Source organism: Microcaecilia unicolor, chromosome 4 (genome assembly GCF_901765095.1).
Source record: "Microcaecilia unicolor chromosome 4, aMicUni1.1, whole genome shotgun sequence".
In the NCBI taxonomy this organism is placed as follows: Eukaryota; Metazoa; Chordata; class Amphibia; order Gymnophiona; family Siphonopidae; genus Microcaecilia; species Microcaecilia unicolor.
The window spans coordinates 230,482,844-230,510,370 of NC_044034.1; the positions used below are offsets into that span (position 1 = coordinate 230,482,844).

Sequence of the window (27,527 nt, forward strand, 5' to 3'; positions counted from 1 at the left end):
AGAAGAGCAGCACAAGACTTCAGGATCTTCTGTTGCTCTCCGGGAACTACAGGCCACGTGCTTACGGTTAGATGGTATCTACTAGGACCAGCTTCAGTTTATTATTCGTCGGGCTTGTCAAACACACTATGTACACAGCAATAAACTGGGTCATCAATTGGCATTTCGGCAGTGTAGAATGATTCGGACAGTCCTGAAAATAGATGATGGTGGAGGCTCCTACTACATCTTGACGGATTCGTCAACAATTCCACGATTTTTCCACTCTCTATACTCAGCCAATAACTATATCGCTTGCTCATATTGACGAGTACTTAGCAGCACAATCTCTCTCTGTCCTGTCCCCCGATCAGATCGCTCTATTAGAGGGTCCAATTACAATAGATGAAGACCGTAAGGTTATCAAACAACTGCCTGCGGCTAAATCGCCTGGCCTAGACGGTTTCCCAAAAGAGTTCTATAAACCTTCTCTGGGGAACTTTCACCACTATTGACTGATATTCTTAATTAAGTTCGAGAGGAGACTCTTTTCCTATGTCTATGATGGAGGTGTGGATAGCAGTGATCCCGAAACCAGGTAAGGACAAGACAAATTGTGCATCCTATCGTCCTATTTCTGTTCTCAATTCTGATGTAAAAATTGTGGCTAAGGTTTTGGCCAATAGATTGGATTTGGTTCTGTCAGTATTGATCCATCCGGATCAGGTAGGATTTGTTCCAGGTAGGCAAGTGATGGATAATATTCTACAGGTGCTTAACTTGATTCACTTGTCTCATCAAGCTGCATTTTCCTTTTGCCTTCTTGGACTTGATGCTGAGAAGGACATTTTTGGATAAAGTTTTGGAGAGATTTGGGTTTGGTTCTCACTTGGATTCAGGCGCTTTACGCTTCTCCAAAGGCATGTGTCCGCAACAATAGGGGTAACTCTATTGTTTTCTCTTGGGAGGGGAACGCGTCAGGGATGTCCCCTTTCACCAATGCTCTTCGCTTTAGCAATGGAACCTCTAGCTGATGAGCTATGCTCCAATCCTAATGTTTCAGGTATCAGGGTGGGGGCGCGTAAGTATAAGGTGTCTCTGTTTGCTGATGACATTTTGCTTTCATTGATTAAACCACTGATTTCGTTTCCTAATCTTCTCCAGGTGCTCAATGAATATTCTAGGGTTTCTGGGTTCAAACTTAATATGAGTACGTCGGAGGCCTTGCCGGTGGGTATCTCCCCCAATTTGTTAGCATCTCTTCAAGGTAAATTTCCATTCTGTTGGGTATCCCGGGGGTTAAAGTACCTGGGTGTTATCATCACCCCCCTTTTTGCTGATCTGTTTTCTGCAAATTATCCTCCCTCCTGAAGGATATCTACAGGGATCTGGATCATTGGGATCGGTCTGATTTATCTTGGTTTAGGCATATTGCTACTCTGAAAATGAATATCCTCCCCAGGCTAGTGTATCTTTTCCAGGTCCTTCCCCTGAAGTTGTCTTGACATTTTTTCTCTGCTTTACAGAGGCGCTTGAACCATTTTATTTGGCACAATAAGCGTCCTCGTCTGCCCCACTCTCTTCTTTATCAAGACCCGAGGAAGGGGGGCTTGGAGTGCCCAATGTAGTTTGGTATTATAGGGTGGCTCAGGCTCGGTCGGCCCTGGAGTGGTACCAAAACACTCCTCAGAAACTTTGGGTTCAATTAGAGCAGGGGACCTGATTTGTTGTGTATTTCTGATTTGTAAAGCAATATATGGGGTGGGTGAGGGGAGGGGTGGGTGGATTTATAAACAGAAATGCTTAAAACATTTGAAGTTAAGTTTGCCCCTTTTTCGCAAAGTAGGAAGTACTGTTATCTAATTTTGTAGCTTTACCACAATGTAGGTTGTTCTGGCATTGTTAGCCAGCATCCTCGTAGTTTGCTTGTCTTGTTCTGAAGTGTGTTGAGCTGTTACTTTGAAAAATTCAATAAAGACTTCATGAAAATTAAAAAAAAAGGTGCTTCCACCAAGTTCTAAATCAAGAGGTGCGATGACTTATGCAATCAAGATTTTGTGGTTTCCTTTTCTTTCTTACTTTTTCAATATTTCTATAATTGTTCTTTTGCATTGAAAGTACAGAATATATTATAAAGATCAATGGGAAAAAAACATTTACACTTGGTCTGATGTAGTAAGAATTCTTATGAATTTATTTGTATTTTTCAGACCTTAGAATATGAAAAAAATATACAAGAATTTGAATGTGTATAGGTAGAGAAAGATATATGGATGAGAAGCTTTGCTCTCCTCAATTGTTTTTTTTTTTTTTAAACTGCGACATGAGCTCAGCAAAATTGACATTTCATGTTTTCTCATTCTGGAAGCAAACCACAGAGACAATGCATCACAAATAGCTTGTGGCATAAGACACAAGATGCACAGAAATCTTCTGAAATAAAGCTTACCGTTTCTTTTGGGTCTTCCATGGACAGAACAAAGTTGGATGATTCCACTGTACAAGAACGAACAGTCTCAGTCCTGCCTTCTCTGAAGAGGCGGGTCATAGATGCTTCATAGGTCAAGCAAAACATTCCTTTGTCCTAAAGAGAAATAAGTAGTTAAATTGTGTCACATCTGCACATATAATGATCAAAGAGAGTGTAAGCAGTATCAGAGAGGCCCAGAGAAGTATTCAAAGATACAAAAAAAAAAGAATAAATAAACAGGTCAATATTCAAAGATGTAGTCAACATATAATTTGAAATATCTAACTCAGACTGTTTCAAATCATAAGGAAATCTAGCAATGCTATCTGTTTAGGTAGTGCTGCTGAATATCTATGTATAACTGGCAACGTCTATGCTAGATATTTCAAGTTAACACCTGTTATTTGTGCAGGCCACTTGGACATCTAAGTTTGGTGCCTGCATAGATGGTTAAATGTTGCTGTCCCTGGAACACCACAAATCCCACCATCTTGTTGGACAGAAATTTGGCTATATAACAATTTGCATAGCCAACATCATCCAATCAAGTGGCCCAGATTCTTTTTAAAGTACTTATGCAGTCATTCCCACCTTCAACCGACATGTTTTTTCAATATTGACCTCTCAGACAAAACAGATATAGTACAGTGACAGTAATTGCAAGACATATCAAGCACATGAAGCAAACTTCTCTCAAATGAAAAGCGATCTAGAATAAAAGGTCTATTAAGACTCTTTTTGTGGTAGATGTGGTGAATGGGTCCTTTGAATAAGTATTTCTTTGCTTTTAAACAACAGGTGTTGCTTTGTTGCTTCTCCTCTTAATTCCAGGGCTTCTTTACCTCCCACAATATCCATACAACTAACTCCCTTTCTGGATATGGATGTCTGTTTCCCAACTTTGTCAGATTCTGAGGACATTTTAACACAGTTATCTATTTATGTTTTTCTATCCAAGAATCTGCCTGTTCCTACGTCAGTAGATTGACCCTTTATTTCTTCTGGGATATTCTCTTCTCAAAATTTAGAGTGATGTGGTAGTCATGTTAGGCCACCTTTAAAGGTAATAAATAGAACAAAACACAGAAAAGAAAATAAGATGATACCTTTTTTATTAGACAAACTTAATACATTTTTTGATTAGCTTTCGAAGGTAACCTTTCTTCTTCAGATCAGAAATAAGCAAATGTTGATAAATAACAGTACATAAAAGTGAAACATCAAAGCATTTCAATGACAGTCTTCACAGGAAGAGGGTGGGGTGAGCAAGGTGTTAAACATGGGAGCAGGGTGGATGGGAGACAAGGAGAGATGCATATAGATAAAAGGGTGACAAAGCAGTAGAATTTTATGGTTTCTAATGGGCTAGAAAACCCAGATCTTTGTTACGTCCTGTATGGTGGGTGTCAAAATATTAATCATTCTGAATTCAAAGGCCTTACATTCCTGGATTGTCTTAAAATTTCCTTTTCGTATTCTCACCATAAAATTATTGATATGATATATACTGTTATCAACTTTTGCTTATTTCTGATCTGAAGAAGGGTTACCTTCGAAAGCTAATCTTAAAATGTATTTAGTCCAATAAAAAAGGTATCATCTTATTTTATTTTCTACATTTTGTTTTATTTCTATTTATTACCTTTAAAAGTAGACTAACATGGCTATCACATCACTCTACTCAAGATGGAAGATACCGCATATAGCCACATGAAAAAGCAAACAAAAGTGAACAGTCATTTTTATTTTCTGACAATCTGCAAGAAGAATGACATCATTCCCAAAGGACTGAAGATCAAAAATCCTTTGGCTACTAACTACAACTTTGACTATGCAGACAACCTCTGCAAACGCACTAGTCAGAAACTGACTAGTCAGAACTTATACATCAACTCTACAAGAAGAAAATGATAAAAACCCAAAGAGCTGAAATCATAAAGAACATGGAGGAACTACACCCATACCTTATAAATCAACTCAAGGAAGACCTGCAAAATATCCAAGTCAAAAAACAACACATTGCTATCCGCAAAAATAAAATGAAGCTGTCTTCTCTCCTGCAGAACCACAGAGAGAAAAACATCTTATCTCGGAGCACAGGCAACGCTGAAAACCAGCAACTCCAAACAACTTGGATACACTGAGGTTATGTGAGAATCTGAACCCAAACAAACGAAGATATCAGGAAAGTTAACAGATGCACTACAGTCAAACCCCCACTGATCACACTATATATATATAAGTAATGCCACACTGGGAAAAGACCAAGGGTCCATCGAACCCAGCATCCTGTCCACGACAGCGGCCAATCCAGGCCAAGGGCACCTGGCAAGCTTCCCAAACGTACAAACATTCGATACATGCTATTCCTGGAATTGTGGATTTTTCCCAAGTCCATTTAGTAGCAGTTTATGGACTTGTCCTTTAGGAAACCGTCTAACCCCTTTTTAAACTCTGCCAAGCTAACCACATTCACCATGTTCTCCGGCAGCGAATTCCAGAGTTTAATTACGCGTTGGGTGAAGAAACATTTTCTCCGATTTGTTTTACATTTACTACACTGTAGTTTCATCGCATGCCCCCTAATCCTAGTATTTTTGGAAAGCGTGAACAGACGCTTCACATCCACCTGTTCCACTCCACTCGATATTTTATTTACCTCTATCATGTCTCCCCCCTCAGCCGTCTCTTCTCCAAGCTGAAAAGCCCTAGCCTCCTTAGTCTTTCTTCATAGGGAAGTCGTCCCATCCCCGCTATCATTTTAGTCGCCCTTCACTGCACCTTTTCAAATTCCACTATATCTTTCTTGAGATGCGGCAAACAGAATTGAACACAATACTCAAGGTGCGGTCGCACCATCAAGCAATATAACCGCATTATAACATCCTCACACCTGTTTTCCATACCTTTCCTAATACCCAACATTCTATTTGCTTTCCGAGCTGCAGCAGCACACTGAGCAGAAGGTTTCAGTGTATTATCGGCAACGACACCCAGATCCCTTTCTTGGTCCGTAACTCCTAACATGGAACCTTGCATGACGTAGCTATAATTCGGGTTCTTTTTTCCCACATGCATCACCTTGCACTTGCTCACATTAAACGTCATCTGCTATCTAGCCGCCTAGTCTCCCAGTCTCTTAAGGTCCTTCTGTAATTTTTCACAATCCTGTCGCAAGTTAACGACTTTGAATAACTTTGTGTCATCAGTAAATTTAATTACCTCGCTACTCCCATCTCTAAATCATTTATAAATATATTAAAAAATAGCGGTCCTAGCACAGACCCCTGAGGAACCCCACTAACTACCCTTCTCCATTGTGAATACTGTCCATTTAACCCCACTCTGTTTCCTATCCTTCAACCAGTTTTTAATCCACAATAGGACTTGTCCTCCTATCCCATGACCCTCCAATTTCCTCTGAAGCCTTTCATGAGGTACCTTGTCAAATGCCTTTTGAAAATCCAGATACACAATATCAATCGGCTCCCCTTTGTCCACATGTTTGTTTACTCCTTCAAAAAATTGAAGTAAATTGGTCAGGCAAGATTTCCCCACACAAAAGCCGTCTCAGTAATCCATGTCCTTGGATGTGCTCTGTAATTTTGTTTTTAATAATAGCCTCTACCATTTTCCCCGGCACCGACGTCAGACTCACCGGTCTATAATTTCCCGGATCTCCCCTGGAACCTTTTTTAAAAATGGGCGTTACATCGGCCACCCTCCAATCTTCCGGTACCACGCTTGATTTTAAGGATAAATTGCATATCACTAGCAGTAGCTCCGCAAGCTCATTTTTCAGTTCTATCAGTACTCTAGGATGAATACCATCCGGTCCAGATTTGCTACTCTTCAGTTTGCTGAACTGCCCCATTACGTCCTCCAAACAATCAATTATCACAGCATGAGAGCTCTGTACTCTCCAAAGGACTTTCATTTTGTCCGTCCAGCAAGCTGTATGAAATTCAACTATACTCCGATCTGGAAGAATTCTTTAGAAAACTCCGCTTGAAGGTAAATTTTCACAAAAAATAAAAAAGAGAGACTCCCAACAGACTGGAATATGATTTTAAACAAAAGAACAGATATTTCACCCCACATGATGGACAAAACAAATTAGACAACTACACAGAAAGTTTCAGGCATAGGGTAAAATCACAACTTTCTAGCAAGCAAAAGAAAATTTTATACAGCCTTTCTCCACCAGGAAGAGTGGCCATAAAACCCTACAAAACAACCAATGCATCGTCATTAAACCTGCAGACAAAGGAGGCTCTGTGGTGATTATGGACACACAAAAATACATCCAAGGAAGACACAGACAGTTCTCAGACAACACATACTGCAGAAAACTAACTGAGGAACCTATGCAGGATTATACAAAACACTTCCAAAACAAGTACAGCCATATTTTAAGAAACTCAAACCAAACCATCCATCTGAAGGCACATTATGCATGCTACCCAAAATCCACAAACCTGGAAACCCTGGCACACCAATCATATCTGGTATTGGCACATTTACAGAGGAAATATCCGGACTTATAGAGGGAATTCTTAAAACTTTTGTGCACAAGACAAATAGTTTCATACAAGACACCACTGAATTTCTGAACAAACTAAAAAATATCAAGCAGGTACCATTGGGTGCCCTTCCTGTCACAATGGATGTAGAATCACTATACAGCAACATTCCCCATGCAGATGGCACAGCTGCATGTGAGAAACTCCTAAAAACATTCACCCTCAGTATTTTGGGATTTATTCCATCTGGCCCTATAGCTTTGCCAACATTTAGTATTTCAAATTGTTCATAAACAATTTCTTCTGTGAATGGTGCAATATTCACTACATTCCTATATATACCCTTGGCAGCCAACTACCAACCTTTTCCAGGATACTCCTCTGTGAACACAGAACAGTAATATTTGTTTAGCATGTTTGCTTTTTCCTCATCACTCTCCAAATAGAGAGTCTCAGCATCTTTCGATCTTACAATTACATTTCTAGTCTTCTTTCTTTCCTCAATATATCTGAAAATAGTCTTGTCATCTCTCTTTATATCTTTAGCCATTTTTCTTCTACTGTGCTTTTGCATATTTTTGAGTTTTATCCAGTAATCTTTCTGTTGCTTTGTTGTGTTCCTTTACACTTCTTGAAAGCTGCCTGTTTTGCCTTTTTTTTTTCAGCCACTTGTTTTGGAAACCATATAGGACTCCTTTATCTCTTGTTTACAGCTGCTTTCAGCTTTAACCATTGCCCTTCCACCTCTTCTATGTCTATCCAACTTGTCATTTCTTTTTCAGGTACTCTCTCATTCTACAAAAGTCAGCATGTTTCCAATCCAGGGCTTTGAGCTGTGTGTGTCTGCAGTCCACTTTAGGAAAAGGGAAATGGCACTTGATATACTGCCTTTCTGTGGTTTTTGCAACTACATTCAAAGCGGTTTACATAGTATATACAGGCACTTATTTGTACCTAGGGCAATGGAGGGTTAAGTGACTCGCCCAGAGTCACAAGGAACTGCAGTGGGAAACGAACCCAGTTCCACAGGATCAAAAAACGCTGCACTAACCACTAGGCTACTCCTCTACTTTAGTTCTTATATCAAACCATAAGATACTTTAGAAGCTCTTTCTCCATTTGTGAGCATCCAGTATCATCCCTTCCCTCATGGGTTACATTACTATTTATCAGAGCAGAGCACTTTGGCAGGCATCCACGATCTCTCTGCTTCTGCTGATGGGATGTTCAGACAAGTTTAAATCTCCAACAGTACCTCCCCTTTCATTCCCAGCTCATGGATATCTTTGATCTTGGGACCTTGCCAGGTACTTGAAACCTGGATTGGCCACTGTTGGAAACAGGATGCTGGGCTTGATGGACCTTTGGTCTGTCCCAATATGGCAATACTTATGTTGTTATGATCATATCTTTGTACAGCTTCTCCATTTGTACTGGAGGTCTGCAGACGATACCTGTGTAAAGGTTCCACTTTCTCTTTTTTTTTGTTTGCTACTGTTATGCTGTTAATATAAAATTGTTTAGGTATTAAGTATTATTAGGAAAGAAATGTTTGGTATTATTAGGAAAGGAATGGAAAACAAAAATGAAGACGCTAATAATTTTGTACAGCGCTGCGTAACCCTAGTAGCGCTCTAGAAATGTTAAGTAGTAGTAGTAGTAATGCCTTTGAATTGCTCCATGGTGCGACCGCACCTTGAATACTGTGTGCAATTCTGGTCACCGGATCTCAAAAAAGATATAGTGGAATTAGACAAGGTACAGAGAAGGGTGACGAAAATGATAAAGGGGATGGGACAACTTCCCTATGAGGAAGGGTAAGCTGTTAAGCTCTTCAACTTGGAGAAAAGATGGCTGTGGGGAGATATGACAGAGGTCTCTAAAATAACGAGTGGAGTGGAATGGGTAGATGGGAATCGCTTGTTTACTCTTTCCAAAAATAATAGGACTAGAGGGCAAGCAACAAAACTACAAAGTAGTACATTTAAAACAAACCAGAGAAAATATTTCTTCACTCAACGTGTAATTAAACTCTGGAATTCAGTGCCAGAGAATGTGATAAAAGCAGTTAGCTTAATGAGGTTTAAAAAGGGTTTGGATAGCTTCCTAAAGGAAAAGTTCATAGGCCATTATTAGTATGGACTTGGGGAAAATCCACTGCTTGTTTCTAGAATGGGTAGAATGGGATGTATTGTACTGTTTTGGTATCTTGCCAGGTAGATCTATGATAGACCTCATAGATCTACCAACAAGAAACAGATCCAGATCAGCGCGATCATACCTAAACCTACACTACCCTAACTGCAAAGGGCTAAAATACAAAACATTTGCATCTAGCTTCTCCTACATGAGTACACAACTATGGAATGAGCTCCCGCATGCTGTGAGAACAATACATGACCATCTAAATTTCAGGAAATTAAAAACTCACCTCTTCAAAATAGCCTATCCTTCCGATCCAACATAACTCCCCACACCCAGCAACACAAAAAAATCAAGTATCGTACTGGACAACCTACTATCATCATTCCCCTCAATCCAATGATGCCTGAATCACATCTACCTCATCTGACCACAACACAATCTTGTACTTGTTACCAATCGTAACAGCAAATGCCTTACAGTTACTTGTAAGCCACATTGAGCCTGCCAATAGGTGTGAAAATGTGGGGTATAAATTGTATATTATTATTTGGCAGCCCAGGCCTGACCTAAGGCTCAGGATCTAAAAATGACAAGAAAAGTACAGGCTTTTAGCCGTAATCTGAACTCTGAAGTTCCAGCAAGCTCTTGAGCTATTGGGACACACCATGCAGCAAAATGAGGAAGGAGCTAGGGTGCAAAAACCTCAAAAACAGGACACAGATGGCTCCTCAGGAAGATGTAGCAATATGTGGCTAACAGTTGTTTTTGGAAAGGCCAGGTGCAGGGGGCTTGCAAAAGTTTGTGGTAAAGAGTGAGGCAGTAACGGTTGACTCAAAAGATGAAAAACATGTTTACAAGATGAAGCTACTCATTAGCATAGCCAATCAGTGTTAACCATGACATTAACATAGATCCAATCAGATGTGATTACTGTCATATTACCCGTATCCTGAGTAGACCTATAAAATCAGCGTACTTCCTACTTCAAGTTAGAGGGGCGACCCCAGCTGCTCTCTCTCCATGGGAAACCATCCTAGAGCATCAGAATTGGCAAATTACCCACTTGCTTTCCCATGAATACCTTTGAGTGGTAAGATATGTTACATAAGACTAAAACCCAGAAAGCACCTGTGTGCAGCTGGGATATTACATTTCTATAACCAATTGAATGGTACTTCTCATGACAAATAGTGTTCTGTAAATTGTATCTGCAGACTAATGACTAATTGTAATCATACTTGATGCCTGAGCAATAAAACATACCTTCTTATACTTCTAACTACATTTAGTCTGTGTTCTTGGTTACTTCAGAGCTACTATACAACTCTGGTAACTGAGGAGTTCAGATAGACGAGTTAAATATATTAAAAGCAGCCTTGGGAATTGCCTATATTCAAGATACCTTCAGCTAGTCTGGAGGTGTCTTGAGGACTGGAAATAACCCAGAAAAATTCAAAATGCAACAAATAAATAAATAAATACTTGTAACCTGGATTGGTCACTGTTGGAAACAGGATGCTGGGCTTCATGGACCTTCGGTCTGTTCTAGTATGCAAAACACTTATGTACTTATGTAAAAAAATATATACCTATTCACCATATTGGCGGTTAATAAATAGAATAAAATAATGGAACCACTGCTAATAAATAAATAAATAAGACAGCAGTTTTTGGAATCCAACGGATTGCACAATTCAAAGCTGCATGGTTTTACTAGAGATAGGTTGTGTCAGGCAAATCTGATCAATTTCTTTGACAGGGTGACTCATATGTTAAGAGTTTATCTTGTTGGGCAAACTGGATGGATCATACAGGTCTTGATCTGCTGTCATCTACAATGTTCATTAGTACAAGTAAAACGGCTCTTATTTTTCCCCACATCTCTCATTTTCTTGTATGCCCCAGGATGAAAAGCCAAGATAACTACTGGATCCTTCACTGGCTGAGTAACTCTCAGTTAAACTTACACTACCAGGTACAATCAGTGACAGAATTCACCCACCATTCTACATAAAAGCCAAACAAATCACTCCTGCGGGTAATTTGAGCCCTATAGGTACCACTGAAATCTGAAACTGACTCCCCTGTACCACTGTGCATTGTCATGTGCCCAAATGACCCAAATGAGGTTCATTTTTAGGTGTTCCGGAAGAAGTTTGAAAAAAAAAAAAAAAAAGAATGCCTTAAATGCAGATCACATCCATCTGTCTGTCTGTGACACCCACCCTTCCCCCCATCTCTATAAGCACAGCATGTAGTTGCCTGATGTAAAAAAAACAACCACCATTGGTTCCCTGTATATTTCTTTTCAGACGCACCATTATCTATTGTTATATAAGCAACTAACCTATAAACTTGTAACTATAAAAGTTTTATCATCACTCTTTACATACCTATGTGAAATATGACCTATGTGAAACGTGAAGAATAAGAATAGAAAATGTTCCTTTTTACCCGATAATGTGCCAGTTGAAGTGCCAGCTGCACAAAGGCATCTGGGCTTGTCCGACACTTCTTGATTAGCCCTTTCCCAAAAGAATCAAAGGGAAAAGAATGAAAATCCACATCATCAGCTAGAGACTTTGCAACACTGAAAGAGGATTCAATAATCATGTGGCACTGCAGAAGAAAAAAAAGAAGAGATATATTAGGTACAACTGCAATATTTTTCGAAGATAGAACCTGTCTGCAAATGAAAAAAAAAAAAAAAAAAAAAAAAAAAAAGAGACCAATATATTAACTTGTAGGATTTCCTACAAGTTAGTGGACTCTTTACAGTGAAACTTTCTACATATACAAATTAGCTCCACAGCAAATATTTCATGAAATTCATGCTAGGGGTACCTGACAAATAAGGATAACTATACCTAATTTTGAACTGAGTGAAAAATGCATGAGAGAAATCTTTTTTGTATAAATGTGCCTACAAAGCCTAACATCTGAGTCAGGTAAACTGTCATGAAAACAGGCTGGAATCACATAATTCAAGTAACAGTGCATGAAAAATAGCATTCTCAATTGTGAATATTGCCATGAGGTTTGGGCATTTTTGTTCTAACATCGCCATCTCAGTACCGCTGTCAGGACTTATGACTGCAAGAATTTTGGTCGCTAGAAATGTTGGATGCAAAAATGATGGCATCCAAAGGTCCTTTCCTACCCCCATCCTCATGAACTGACCTCCAGTGCTGTAGAGAGCAGGGCCAGTGTGTGCTTGCTACTGCAGCCGGGGGGTCCTTAAGAAGAAAGCAGAAGGGTAATGTGGGCTGGCTTGAGCAGCGAGCAGGCACAAGTCCTGCTCTCGACAGTACTGGTGGTCAGTGAATTGGAGGGGGGGGGGGGGGGAAGTGAGGACCTTTCAATGCTGCCGTTTTGGCCTTCAACATTTCAGTGCCCAAAGTACTGCACCCTAACAGCAGCACTGAAATGGCAACACCAAAACAGCAACATCCAAAAGTCCTAATTCATGAGCTTTAATAGGAGAATTATTAAATGACATGCAGAATACAGTGAAACATACCAGAATTTGTTCAATTTTGTTTCAATTTTTCTGTAAAGGTGGCCTAATTTATATTGACCTTCAGATAATTACATAATGACAAACTACAAGTAAACTTTCACCAAAACCCTAGCAAATGACTGAGAAGAAGATCTCTAATCACTGATTTTGTTCTAGTTTATCTTTTCAGTGTCTTATCCTTATGGAAACTGGAAGGAAAGAGTTTAAATTTTGTGCTTTAATTAAAAATACAGCCAATTCAAGCAGCCAAAAAGGAGTATTTTTTGGCACAAATTATGTGGGCCCCTCATCTAGCTACATTAGATAAAATACTCTCTTCCTTAACCATTAAGTCTCATCAGTTCTCTGAATCAGCTCCTGTTGCTCAGGATCTTGCAGCCCATTTCTGTACTACGATATCAACACTTCACTCCTCTTTGTCTCATGTTCCTTCTATTGGTGGTGGTTTAGTTTCAACATGCTGCTCCCACATTACACTCTCCTGGGCACAGTGACTCTTTGACTGGTTCCTTTTTGTGAACCTGGGGAGGTTGCTGGCCTCTATAAAGATGTACAGCAGGTGGCAATGTATTCCACAATTATCGCCCGGTCTCAAATGTGCCCTTCCTGTCTAAACTATTAGAGAAAATTCTATTCTTGGAACTGCAAACCATTTTGGAATTCTCTCTAGCTTTACATCCAAGACAATCTGGATTTAGAATAGGTTTTAGCACACAAACTGTACTTACCTTTCTATTTAGTGAAATTCATGTTAAATTTGAACAAGGTTTTATAGCCTTAGTGGTTTCGTTAGATCTTAGTGCTGCATTTGATGTAGTCAATCATTCTTTACTATTAGATTGATTGTCTTTACTTGCTATTTCAAATACAATACTGGCATGGTTTCCCTCGTTCATGCAGAACCGTTCATTTCAGGTCTTGTGACAATCGTTACAATGTTAACTTATGGTGTACTAAGGAGTCGATTTTGTCCCGATTTTGTGTAATCTTTTTCTAAGTCCTCTAGCTTTATGAATTCAGGAATTCAGTATTAGTGTTTATTAGACAATATTCATCTTCTTTATTACACTAAAGTAGATTCCATAGATTTGCTCCCTCTTCAGTCATACCTTGCTGCTGTTTCCTACTGGTTACGAGATCATAGGATAGTATTGAACCCCTCCGAGACTATAGCTTGCTGACTCACAGGACATCATTCCATTCCATCCATTACTCCAGTTCTATTTGGCTTACCAATGCCTATGGTTTCTTTTTAGGTATTTAGGTGTGATTATTGATTCAGAGCTTACAATTTGTTCAGCATATATCAGAGGTTGTAAAAAACTGTTTTTTCTTTTTATGATTATCAATAGAAATCAAACAAAATAAAACATGGAAAAGAAAATAAGATGATACCTTTTTTATTGGACATAACTTAATACATTTCTTGATTAGCTTTCGAAGGTTGCCCTTCTTCGTCAGATCGGAAATAAGCAAATGTCATTTCCGATCTGACGAAGAAGGGCAACCTTCGAAAGCTAATCAAGAAATGTATTAAGTTATGTCCAATAAAAAAGGTATCATCTTATTTTCTTTTCCATGTTTTATTTTGTTTGATTACTATTGATAACCTTAAGAGTGGACTAACACGGCTACCACACTCCTCTTCTTTTTATGACAAATTCGCTCTGTGAGAAATTTTCTTTCATTTGAGGCAGTTCATACCTAATTCTATCCCTTGTGATATTTGGCTACCTGTGAATTTTAGAATTCAATTTAAGATTCTGATGCTTGCTCATAAAGCACTGCACTCTGGTTTTCCCGAATATCTTGTCTCTCATACAACTTACACTCTGACCCATCTTTACATTCAATTGACGACCACAGACTGGTCCTACCAGGACCAGCCAAGGCGAGATGGCAGAGTACTAGGAACAGTGTTCATTTTGGTAGCCCCTTTTCTTTGAAACATTCTACTGATTCCGCTCCACTCTGAACATAGTTTACGCCGTTTTAAAGTGGCTTTGAAAACCTGTTTTTGTCAGTTAGCTTATGGGGACATGGGGGGTGGGGGTGGTAGTTGATGCAACTGTGTAGTGTGTTTCGAGGTGTGTGTGTGTGTGTGTGTGTGTGTGTATGTAGTTCTTCATATGGATGGGTCTTTCCTGTTTTTATTGGCATTCCATTTAACTATTTTAAATGCTATTTTAATATTTTTTTGTAAACCGCCTAGACTTGTGTGCATATTAAGTGCTACAAACATATGTATGCTGACATAGTATATGTGCGCTTTCTTCTCTTGTCTCTAGCTTTTCTTTCCCGATATAAATGTTCTTTTCATTTTAAGATTATTGTTTTTATTGCTGTTCACCACTCAGATTGGTTTATGGACAGTATATCAAATTTTAATAAACTTGGAGAAATTAACTTTTATGCAGAATGTAGGTCTAGCTAACTGCAAACTTGATCATGCTATGTTTTAATGGGTAAGAAACTGTCTGCTTTCTGTAACAATAAGAACAAGATCTGCTGTTAAAGATAAGAAATGTTAGTGATCATTCAGGATATGGCATCAGAAAATTCCACCCACTAGTGGACCAGTCAGTACCAGCATAAAATCTACACAGCTTTTGAGACAAACATCTTCTATATTCCTGACATAAGGTGTTCACCATCCTGAAACCATATTTATCTTGTTTTTCTCATCAATGTCTTTATCGTCATTACACAATAAATTTTGTCTATAAACATTTGTGATTTAATGCCTATAAGTTGGAGAACATCTGAATGCAGGGGGCCATTCTGCCACTCTGTATTATGATCTTCTCCCATTGCTAGCAATTACAATTATATACCATGGTAAATAAAGTAATCCCTTACTGATATCTTTGTTAAATTGTATTCTTTTTCAGTCTTATTCCTCACACTGAATCAAAAGTATCAATGATTATCATGATTTACAATCCCACATATCGGTAATCTTTCTGTATACCATAACAGACTGAAATGGAGATTGCTATTAAAAACAATAGCAAATTATTATTATTATTAACATTTGTATAGCGCTACCAGACGCACGCAGCACTGAACACCTGACACAGAGAGACAGTCCCTGCTCGATACAGCTTACAATCTAAAAATACAGACAGACAATTAAGGGCGAGGAAAGTACTGGGTGAGAAGGAACAAGGATAGGGGAATTGAGTAGTGGTTAGGAGCCAAAAGCAGTGGAAATAAGGGACTGTCTATTCATGGACCATCTGTAAGAAATCTAAAGCTGTTCCAACTGGATAGGCAGTACCTTAAAAGGTGGAGGATAAAAAATGTTTTTAAAACTTGACAGATTTTTTTATTTGAAAGCTTCTCATATATCATGAAATAAAATTCAACATCACTAAAACAGCCTCAAAAATATTGTAGCTGGTAGAAACAGCAGTAATAAATTCTTTATTTTGTGCTCAATTTTCTACACTGTTCTACTGAATACGGTAATACATGGCCAAATTTAAAATAAGGATATCCTGTTTCCTGATAGGTTCATCTTAACTGTTGTTGTAATCTGCTTTGAGAAGCCTGGTGTTATAAAGATGAAACATATTGTAATTAAATGGAAGTAAAAACTAAATTTTGCTTTCATTGGGGGACATGGAATCATATTTTCACCTCATCTGTTTTGTAGAACTTTACATTTTAGATACACAGATGATTAGTCTGTTTTGAGCATGTTTTCAGGGACAAGTGGTTTGGTCAAAATAATAAAAATAAATATTTTGTTTCATGCATATCTCTCATTTGTTTAAACATATCACCTTTTTCTTTTGATGTACGTAATTTTATTTGGGTTGAATGTCAATCACTCAATGATTTGATATGCCTGCCAGCAAGTAAATGGCTTGCTTCTATCCATATAATCGTTTTATTTTACCTGAGAATGTTTACCAGTTGAAACCAATAATTAATGTTGGTGCCTGGACAGTAGTATTTCTATCATTTCTGAACCTAAGAATTCCTTTGTTAACGTTGGTGGAGTTTCTCTGTTTTACCTTGAAGCACAGCCCATTCAGACAGATTGAAGTTCTGGATGTTTTTCATGGCCATTCCATCGACTTTACCCAAGAACTGAACCATTTAACAGATTCAAAAGGTTATCATATTATTGAACTTGCTGTTGGCCATGATAATCTGCAAACTGCTATCATGACACTGCCCATGGAATTAAGATTTGTGGGAGGATTCCCTGGAGCACTCTGGACCATCTGCAGGCAGTGTCGTGGACGGCCTTCTTGTCTGGGACTCCTGCCAAGGTCACAGCCTCTGGTTACAAAGGCATGCCCCTGTTGTGTGATGTGGACACGGGCATACTTACCATAGAGGCAGGTCCTGCCCCTTTGGAGCGAATTCAGAGTGTTGAGCATGACACTCTGCTTTGCTTCAATGGGGAAGTGAAAGGGTGGCTTCAAGAAGGCAACAGTCCTGGTAGTGGTGAAAGGGCCTATAGATTTTCATCTGCAATCCACACTGGTCCGGCCTCCTGAAGCTCCTTCAAGCCTTTCCTCCCCGGATATTTCCCTTTCTACTGGGGGTCAAACCCCAACCCCCACCACCTGAAGTTTTGATTGAGAACATCAGTGCCTCACAAGAAGGTGGTGCAGCAGCAGCAGCGTCGCTATAATGTGTACCAGAATTGGAAGACTAAGTTGGACCAGGATCTACTGGAGCTCAGGTACTGGCTATAGTGCCTTTTGTTTACTATAAGATCTCAGTTGGAGGTCTCTTTAAAGGATGTGTTTGAAGTAGTTTACAGGATGGGCAAGAATTTGTAGGATAATCTTGCTAAGTTTAGTAAGTTCATTGAGGAAACTGCTTCTAAATTTATTTGAAGATTTTGGAGAGCAGGGAGGAATCCTGGTGTGAATGACCAATGTCATCAGGACTGACTCTGGAAGCCAGTGCAGGCATTCCTGTTGCCATCTCTGCCTGAATCAGCTTGAGGGCTTGATACCCTTTAACATCCAGCAACACTATGTGGCACACAGCCACAAACATGCAGTCAAAGGGCGTGATGAAAGAGGCATGACAATGGGGCAAGCTACACCCCTTAGGAGCACCACAGGAGCACGGCGGAAGCAGCTTGCTCTGCTTTCTTAGGTTGGAAGATTTGCAGTGGTGGAAGATCTTCATGAGGAAACCCAAAATTAAGAATGAAGGTACTGTTCCTTCTATTTCAATTGTGGGTCCTAAGGATAAACACCTGCTTTCAAGGAGGACTTCAATGACTCTCCCTGGTTGACTTCCTTCCTTAGATTAGTCAACTGATTCCCCTAATCATAAGAATATGAGTAGCCATACTGGGTCAGACCAATGGACCATCTAGCCCAGTATCCTGTTTTCTAAACAGTGGCCAAGCCAAGTCAAAAGTAACTGGCAGAAACCCAAATCATGGCAACATTCTATACTACAAATACCAGGGCAAGCAGTTGCTTCCCATGTCTGTCTCAATAGCAGACTATGGACTTCTCCAGAAATTTGTCCAAACCTTTTTAAAACCCAGATAACACTAACCGCTGTTACCACACCCTCCGGCAAAGAGTTCCATAGCTTAATTATTCGTTGAGTGAAAAAATATTTCCTCCTATTTGTTTTAAAAGTATTTCCATGTACAGGTAACTTTGCGTGTCCTCTAGTCTTTATACTTCTGGAACAAGTGAAAAAAAACTTGATTTACTTCTACTCATTCTACACTGCTCAAGATTTTGTAGACCACAATCATAACTCCCTTCATACATCTCTTTTCCAAGCTGAAGAGCCTTAACCTCTTTAGCCTTTCCTCATATGAGAGGAGTTCCATCTCCTTTATCATTTTGATCACTCTTTTTTGAAACTTTTCTAATACTGCTATATCTTTTTTGAGATACAGTGATCAGGACTGAATGCAATACTCAATGTGCAAACGCACCATGGAGTGATACAAAGGCATTACAGTAATTTCGGTCTTATTCACCATCCCTTTCCTAATAATTCCTAGCAAATTGGCGAGACCAGACTTCCCTTGGCTGAACCCATGCTGACTCTGTCCCATTAAACCATGTTTGTCTATGTGTTCCATAATTTTATTCTTTATAATAGTTTCCACTATTTTTCCCGGAACCAACATCAGGTCTTTAATTTCCCAGATCACCCCTAGAACCCTTTTAAAAAATCGGCATCACATTGGCCACTCTGCAATCTTCAGGTACTATGGACAATTTTAATGACAGGTTACATATTACTTGGATATAACAAAAGAGAGGGAACGAAGTACAAACTAAAGTCCAAAAAAAAAAAAAAACAGCACCACGGGCCTTTAAAAATAGAACACAGTTCTTTAATGAATGAGCCTTGACAAAAAGACCCGACATGGGCCGTGTTTCGGTGACTAGCACCTGCGTCAGGGGTCACAGTGATGATGTGGAAAACTTGGGGAATAACTCGAATATATTCCTCTACAATATATTATTCCTTACCCCACGTCTCATATAGTAAAAGCTACAAAACACCCAGCTTTGTAGCTTTTACTATATGAGACGTGGGGTAAGGAATAATATATTGTAGAGGAATATATTCGAGTTATTCCCCAAGTTTTCCACATCATCACTGTGACCCCTGACGCAGGTGCTAGTCACCGAAACACGGCCCATGTCGGGTCTTTTTGTCAAGGCTCATTCATTAAAGAACTGTGTTCCATTTTTAATGGCCCGTGGTGCTGTTTTTTTTTTTTTGTTTAGGTTACATATTACTAACAGTAGATCAGCAATTTCATACTTGAGTTCTTTAAGTATCCTTAGATGTATGCCACGTGATTTACTACTATTTGTCAATTTGGTTCAGTATATCTTCCAGGTTCACCAAGATTTATTTCAGTTCCTCCACTTCATCACCCTTGAAAACCATGTCCGGTACAGGCAGATCTCTTACATCTTCTTCCGTAAAGACAAAAACAAAGAATTCATTCAGTTTATCTGCTATGGGCTTGTCTTCCCTGAGTGCCCCTTTTGCTCCTTCGTGATCTAACGGTCCCACAGATTCCCTCCCAGGCTTTCTGTTTCTGATGTATCTGAAAAAGTTGATACTGTCAGTTTTAGCATCTGCGGCAAGTTTCTCTTCATATTCTATTTTAGACTTCTTTATTAATGCTTTGCATCTGACTTCCCAGTGCTTTTCTTATTTTCTTCATTTGGGTCCTTTTTCCATTCTTTGAAGGACAATCTTTTGGCTGTAATAGCCTCTTTTACTTCATCTTTTAACAATGCTGGCTGTCATTTTCACTTCTTTCCACCTTTGCAAATAGATGGAATGCATCCGGATTGGAATTCCAAGATGGCATTTTTGAATAACGTCCACAGCTGATTTAGTGTCCTAACCTTAGCAGCTGATCCTTTTTTTACCATTTTCCTCATTTTATCTTAATCGCCCTTTCAAAAATGAAATGCAGTTACAGTAGATTTTCTTTGCAGGTTCATCCCAGATAGTAGCTCAAACTTGACCATGTTATGATCACTGTTTCTCAGGGGGCCCAACACCGCTACCTCTCACACTATGCCAAGCATGCCACCAAGGACCAGATCCAAAATGGATCCCCCTGTCTTTGGTTCCTGGACCAGTTGCTCCAAGAAGCAGTTGTTTATTACAACTAGAAATTTTATCTCCTTGGCACTCCCTGATGTAACATTTATCCAGTCAATATCGGGGTAATTGAACTCACCCACTCTAGTGTTGACCAATTTGCCAGCTTTCCTAATCTCTGTAAACATGTCTTCATCTGTCTGTTCATTCTGTCCCAGTGGACGGTAGTACAGCCCTACAAGAATACTCTTTCCCTTCACACATAGATTTTCTATCCATAATGATTCCACGCAGCTATCTGTTTCATGTAGAATGTTTATTTGACTCAATTCCCTCTTTAACATATAACGCTATCCCCTCCCCCCTCCAATTTGATCCTCTCTACCTTTGCAATATAATTTGTACCCTGTTAAAGTATCCCAATGATTGTCCTCGTTCCACCAAGTCTCTGATACACCCATTATATCTACCTCATCATTTAGTGCTATATACTTTAACTCTATCATATTTTTCAGGCTTCTAGCATTTGTATACAGGCACTTCAAATTGTGTTTTTTCCTTGGATCTATAAGCTACTTAGAAGATGAAGAGGATAATGTGCACCCTTTATCTTGCTCTCTCATTAAGCACACCTGGCTTATTTTCAGCATTTTTGAAACCTATTAGGATTCCCTAAATCTCCTGTTTCAATAGTATCCTTCAAAGATACTCCACACTGAACCATGTGCTCCTGCGTGACTGTCGGCTCCCCCCCCCCCCCCCCCCCCATTCTAGTTCAAAAGCTGCTCTATCTCCTTTTTAAAAGTTTGCGCCAGCAGCCTGGTTCCATCCCAGTTGAGGTGGAGCCCATCATTTCGGAACAGTCTCCCCCTTTCCCAGAATGTCGCCCAGTTCCTAACAAATCTAAATCCCTCATCCCTGCATCATCGTCTCAACAAACGCATTGAGAATTTGAAGCTCTGCCTGCCTTTTAGGTCCTGCACATGGAATGGGAACCATCTCTGAAAATGCTACTCTGGAGGATCTGGACTTCAGCTTTCTACCTAAGAGCCTAAATTTGGCTTCCAGAACCTCCCTCCCACATTTTATTATGTCATTGGTACCCACATGTACCAAGACGCTATCTAAGACCCTGTCTAGGTGATGCATGAGGTCCGCCACCATCGTACCAGGCAGGCAAGTGACCAGGCAATCCTCACTTCCACCAGCCACCCAGCTATCTACATGTCTAATGATGAAATCACCGACTACAACAGCTGTCCTAACCCTTCCGGCCTGGGCAGTTCTTGGAGACAAATCCTCAGTGCGAAAGGATAGTGCATCCCTTCGTGGGCAGGTCCTGGCTACAGGAGTACTTCCTACTTCATAAGGGTGATGCTTTCCTTCTAGGAGACCTTCCTCCTCCAAAGCAGCACAGGGGCTTCCAGACTGGGGGGTGGGGCTTCACTACAATGTCCCTGTAGGTCTCCTCTATGTACCTCTCTGTCTCCCTCAGCTCCACCATGTCTGCTATTCTAGCCTCAAGAGAATGAACCTGTTCTCCGACAGGAGCTCTTTGCATCGGACACACACATAGAACCAACTGGGAGATAATCATACATGTGACACTCAATGCAAAAGACTGGATAGCACCCCTCTTGCTGCTGGACTGCTGTCTCCATCTTAGTATTTTTGAGTTTTTCAGTAATTTAAAACTTGCTAAGGTATTAAGGATATCCAATATAAAAATGTCTTTAGCTTATATGGTATACTGTGTGATTTATTTAGTATTTTCTTCTTAGAAAGTAATGAAATGTAATTAAAACTCTGCAAGAGCACTCCTTGCTTGTTATCCTAATCTTCCTGTAGCTGCTTCATCGCCAAAAGTTGAAGCAGCACAGGAGACATCTAATAGTCATGACTCTCTGATATTTACTTCTCCTTTGAGACCTATTCTAGTTTTAGTACTACTACTACTTATCATTTCTATAGCGCTACTAGACGTATGCAGCGCTGTGCACTTGAACATGAAGAGACAAGTCCCTGCTCGGCAGAGCTTACAATCTAATTAGGACAGACAAACAGGACAAACAAGAGATAAGGGAATATTAAGGTGAGGATGATAAAATAAGGGTTCTGAACAGGTGAATAAAGGTTAGGAGTTAAAAGCAGCATCAAAAAGGTGGGCTTTTAGCTTAGGTTTGAAGACGGCCAGAGATGGAGCTTGACGTACCGGCTCAGGAAGTCTATTTCAGGCATATGGTGCAGCAAGATAAAAGGAACGGAGTCTGGAGTTAGCGGTGGAGGAGAAGGGTGCAGATAAGAGAGATTTACCCAGTGAACGGAGTTCTACCCTTCCAACCCCAAGGAATGCTAATCCACCTTGCTAAAATGTCCAGAGGTACAAAATACAACCCGTTCTGTATGCCCTACAGGAGAGAAATATGCCCTACGAAGCATATACGAAGCCATACGAAGACGTGCTGGTAGCAGAATGCACAGAATCCCCCATGCAAATTTTGCTAGCTGTGGCCAGTATGTTTGTTTGTTTTTCCAAAACATCAAAATATTGTTGTCTGCATCACTCAAACATAAATAACAGTCCAGTTCATTAACAGGCTTCAAAGTAGAAAATGACATATGGACAAAGTTTGTCCCCGTCCTTGTGGGCTCTGTCCCCATCCCGTTCCTATGGGATCTGTCCCCGTCCCTATGTCATTCTCTAATGGGTCAACAGTCTTGGACGCGTGGAAGCAGAATGTTTCCTTACAGCATTTATGTCAAGCTATGTGTGTTTGGGAGGGTTCTTTCTGGGGTACTATTGCTCAAGTATGTGCCTTCTCTCAAGATACTATTTTCTAAGATTTCTAATGTTGAAGCAAATTGAAACATTTTACAGAGTCAAATTGTTCAAATGGAACATCAAGTTTCTACAATGCAGGCTGTCTCTTCTACTGCTAATAAAGATTCTCATAGGATTCATTTAAAACTTGAAATGCTGGAGAACACCTGCAGATCTAGGCACTTGCATTTCCTAAATTTTCCCTATACTCATTTGTTATCGGCAGAGATTCTTCTTAGAAAATATTTTAAGGACATTCTCCTCCTGACAACAGCAGATTCTCTGTTAATGTCAAATTGCTAGTATGCTATTAAATCTCTTATTTGCAGGCGGATGAAGTTCCAGCTCAGCCAAGCCTAGACTTAACTGCTTTCCTTGAAGATTCTATGGATATTTCAACTGGAGATACCCTTTCAGTGGCTCTCTTCAGGTAAAGACAAAAGCATGATTTTTAGATTTTACTTTAAAAAGAAAGATGTTTTTGTTGGGGTAAAATACAGTTATTTCCTGATGTTTCTCACATGACAGAGGCTCTTAGGAAGGCTTTTCTTCTAATGAAATCTAGGGTCTTGGCAATTAGTGCTATGTTTTTTCTTAAATTCCCAGGTAAGTGTATAAACACTTGGCAGGCAATCGATATGTGGTGCTTCTCTTGACCTGTAGTTTCATTCACATTAACTGGATGGTAATGGTCTACACGCGTAGAATGATGATTACCACCCGGTTTCCGCAACATGTCGGAAAATAAAATAAAATAAAAATTAAGGGTTAAGGGGCAAGCATAGTGGGCGCACGTAAAAATCATAGTTACCGCCCAGGCTACACGGTAGCCAGGCAGTAACTCTAAATTGATGTGTGTTGGGCGCACATAGGCACTTACGAGGCTTAGTAAAAGGACCCCTTAACCCTCCATTGCCCCAGGTACAAATAAGTGCCTGTATATACTATGTATACCTTTTTGAATGTAGTTGCAAAAACCACAGAAATGCAATATATCCAGTCCCATTCCCTCTCTGTCTCAACATATAAGATCTAACTCTATTGAAGGGGTCAGCTGAGATATAAAACTCAAAATCTTTTTTTTTTGTTATGATTTCCAATTTTAGAAAATTTAAATCAATTAGACAACTCTCAATTCAGTATCAGATGGTGCAGCTGTGGAATCAACCACCTTTTTCTTTAAAATCTTGTGGTCACTATTTTTTGTTCAGAAGGAATTTGAAAACTTGTCTCTTTCATAAATTTGGTCTCAATTATGTGATTTGTTTTAAATTTTGATAAATTTTATAACTTGTTTATAATTCCCAGATGAAATGGTCTGACTCTTGACTTATGGAAACCATCCTTGAACTATAAAAGTACAGGTAGAATACAAGACCTGGCATAACATAGCATACCATAAGGAGACTGCTGTGCAGATAATACGTACCTGAGGTATTTAGCTAGCCAGTGCAATATTCATAGCTATTTGGCTAAATTTGTCAAAAACAACCTACAGCAGTCCTAAATCTCTGGTCACTGCTCAGCTATCATTCATCAAGTCATATATAAAACACAAAACAACACAATACAAAACTATCTGGAGCTTAAGATCCCATACCTTTCTGTACTCCATGGATATTAAAACTAATACTCGAGACTTGATTCTTCCCACTGCAATTGTGCCCCTTCCTTTCCAGCACACCAGCAGCATGAAATCAACCAGCAACAAATCAAATTTTGAATGGGGAAGGAGAATTTCTGTGTTCTAGCTGAGCCACTGGAGAAACGTGAGGCCTTAACAGGTAAAAATCTTATTATCCTTACAACTTTTACTTTAGTAGCATAAACAGCTGTGTTTTATGATTTTTATTATTTACTGAAATTCTAAAGAACTGTTTTTCTGGTTTGCATTACTGAATTATGTTATTTTTGGTTCAATAAACTTCACTTTTTTTGGAACAATTTACTGAGAACAACTTTTTTTTTTTTAACTTGACATCATCACTTTGGATATAGAACATGTTTCTCCCCCTTATACTGGATAATCATTATTTTAGGTTTGCAGTAATTTTTTCCTATTCTGTATCTTTTGAAGGTAGTCCCTACCCTAATGTCAGGACCACCCTGTGAAAAAAAAACTACAGACAACTAGGAAGCAAGTGCCCAGGTACATCAGAAAGGAGCTGTGAGAGAGGAGAAAAGACTCCTCAAGAAAATTCAAGTATAAATTTTAATAGTCATCCTACAGAGCACACGAATCCCTAGGGACCACTCTGAAAGGACTTCCTACAGATGATAACCAAAGTGCACTGGACAGTAACCTTATAAGATTATGAAATTTATCGTGCAGAACATGTGTACTTTGTCAAATTTTCATTATTAAACAAGTTCTGTTCCAGATGTTTTATTTATTGAAACATTTTGTGTGTATATGAGGGGGACTGACTGTTACTCAAAGACAACTCCTCAACAAATACATTCTTTCCCCTATTCGAAGCAGACCTGGATTAGAGCCTCTAGTCGAAATCTAAGATACCCCAGTGAGGACATGTGAGGGTGGTAACAGGTGTAAGAAGAGTACATGCTTCTAAGAAAAGGAGAATGCATAATACTCAGTCTCAAAGGAGATTGTGGAGATTATTCAATTAACTGTGAGATAAAAATGATCCTTAATTACAGTCACATGCCTTGCTGACATCAGGGGCATAATTATTGTTTGTTACTCACCTCTTCAGCAATATCCCACTGAAGCCTAGAAGGAAGAGGAATATTTGGATTTGTCTCGCCTTTGCAATGTCCATCCTTACTGTATCCCAACTGAAAGTTATCGGTAGCCATAACATACTGCAGATAATGGTAAAAATATAAAACATAAAAACAGAATAGCAAGAAATTCAAATTATGAGTATTACTGTAGATTATTAAATGGGCAGGGAAATTTCAGTTACATTGGCTAAGCCTATATCAGGACCATATTGAATTGCTGGCAAAAGTAAACTACATCTGACTAGCAACATTATCACGATTGCATTATAACAAGGATCTTCTATTCCATAATCTATTCCCACTCTACAACAAAACTCTTTACCTATCTCCATCCTTCCCCTTCTTCCCTGCCTCTCCATGCACTTTCCCTAATCCAATGCAGAGCAAAAATAAAGGTTAGTCTTTTTCTAATCTTTTAACCTGATGCTCTTCACCTCAAAGGTGGCATTTATAAACATCCATCAGCCTTATAGGAGACTCTCCACATAGTTCAAGGAAACACTTCTTTACTGAAAGGCTGTTAGATATCTGGAAGAGCCAACCAACAGAAGTAAAAGTTTTAAAAAATTCAAACATGTTTAAGACAGACACAAAGGTGCTCATTTTCAAAGCACACAGACTTACAAAGTTATGTGAAGGGGCATTTTCGATATGACGTCTAAGTCCAACTTTGGGTGTTTTGCTAAAAACGTTCAAAATTCAAGTGGGAAATACAGCCATTTTCGAAACAGAAAAAGCCTTTTCTTTTTTCCCCGAAAATGACATTTGCTAGATGTTTTTGTGCTCTGTGAGTTTTCTTTTTGGTCCATTGTTTTCCGTATTATCTGACAATGGCTCGGTCCCATTTATGTCAGACTAGTAACAAAGGCCCGTTTCAAATCGCAATGAAACGGGAGCTAGCAAGGCTCCCCTCCGTCCCTTTGTGTCTCCTTATGTCGCCGGCCCCCCTGCAGCCTCCGTGCGAGAGCTACAGTGCAGTACAACGTTGGAGCTGAGAATGTGCTCCGCCCTCAACGTCATAATGTTTGACGCGAGGGCGGGGCCCACAGACTGTGATTTTGTGTGGCTTCAGAGCTTCGAACTTACGAACCTGGCTTCAGTGACGTCAGTGCAAATAGAACGTTGAGGGTGAGTTTTATATATATAGATAATCAAGACTGTACTATACTTATCTTCTGTTTCTCCACTTGACACTTCTATTATTAAATGTCATTCTTTTGTATGTCCCGTTTACCACCATGTCCAATTTTCTTGACAGAGTAGCCTAGCGGTTAGTGCAGCAGGCTTTCATTCTGATTAACTGGGTTCAATTCCCACTGCGGGTCCTTGTGACCTTAGGCAAGTCATTTAACCCTCCACTGCCTCAGGTACAAAACTTAGATTGTGAGCCCACTAGGTATTGGGCAAGATAAAATACCTGAATATAATACTTACAGCACTGAGTATATCTAGTAGCACTATAGAAATGATCAGTATCGAATTTAAATTAGCATGCTTGGTGTTTAAAATCATTTTATGGTAATGAATCCAGGTACATTTTCTTGTCTATTGAATATTCATAACTAATTTGAAATTAGAATTTCCCTCCATGAAGAGTGTTAGATCAAAACTTATAACATTATTTTTCTTACCAAGGTGCAAGAACTTAGAATATCACCCCAATTCAAATTAGACAAATCCCACATTTTCCTTTATTTCGGAAGGCATGAAGACCTACTTATTCTCTAAAACTATACAGTG

General features: G+C 39.4%; 1 protein-coding gene across 1 annotated transcript in view; it reads right to left on the reverse strand.

Moving 5' to 3' along the window:
• The window catches only part of CPT1A (carnitine palmitoyltransferase 1A), a 254,233-nt gene that overhangs the window by 36,525 nt on the left and 190,181 nt on the right, over window positions 1–27,527 (reverse strand). Inside the window, 3 exon segments of the mRNA XM_030201306.1 lie at window positions 2,429–2,563; window positions 11,572–11,736; window positions 25,749–25,865. Of these exon segments, the coding sequence (XP_030057166.1) occupies window positions 2,429–2,563; window positions 11,572–11,736; window positions 25,749–25,865 (417 nt within the window).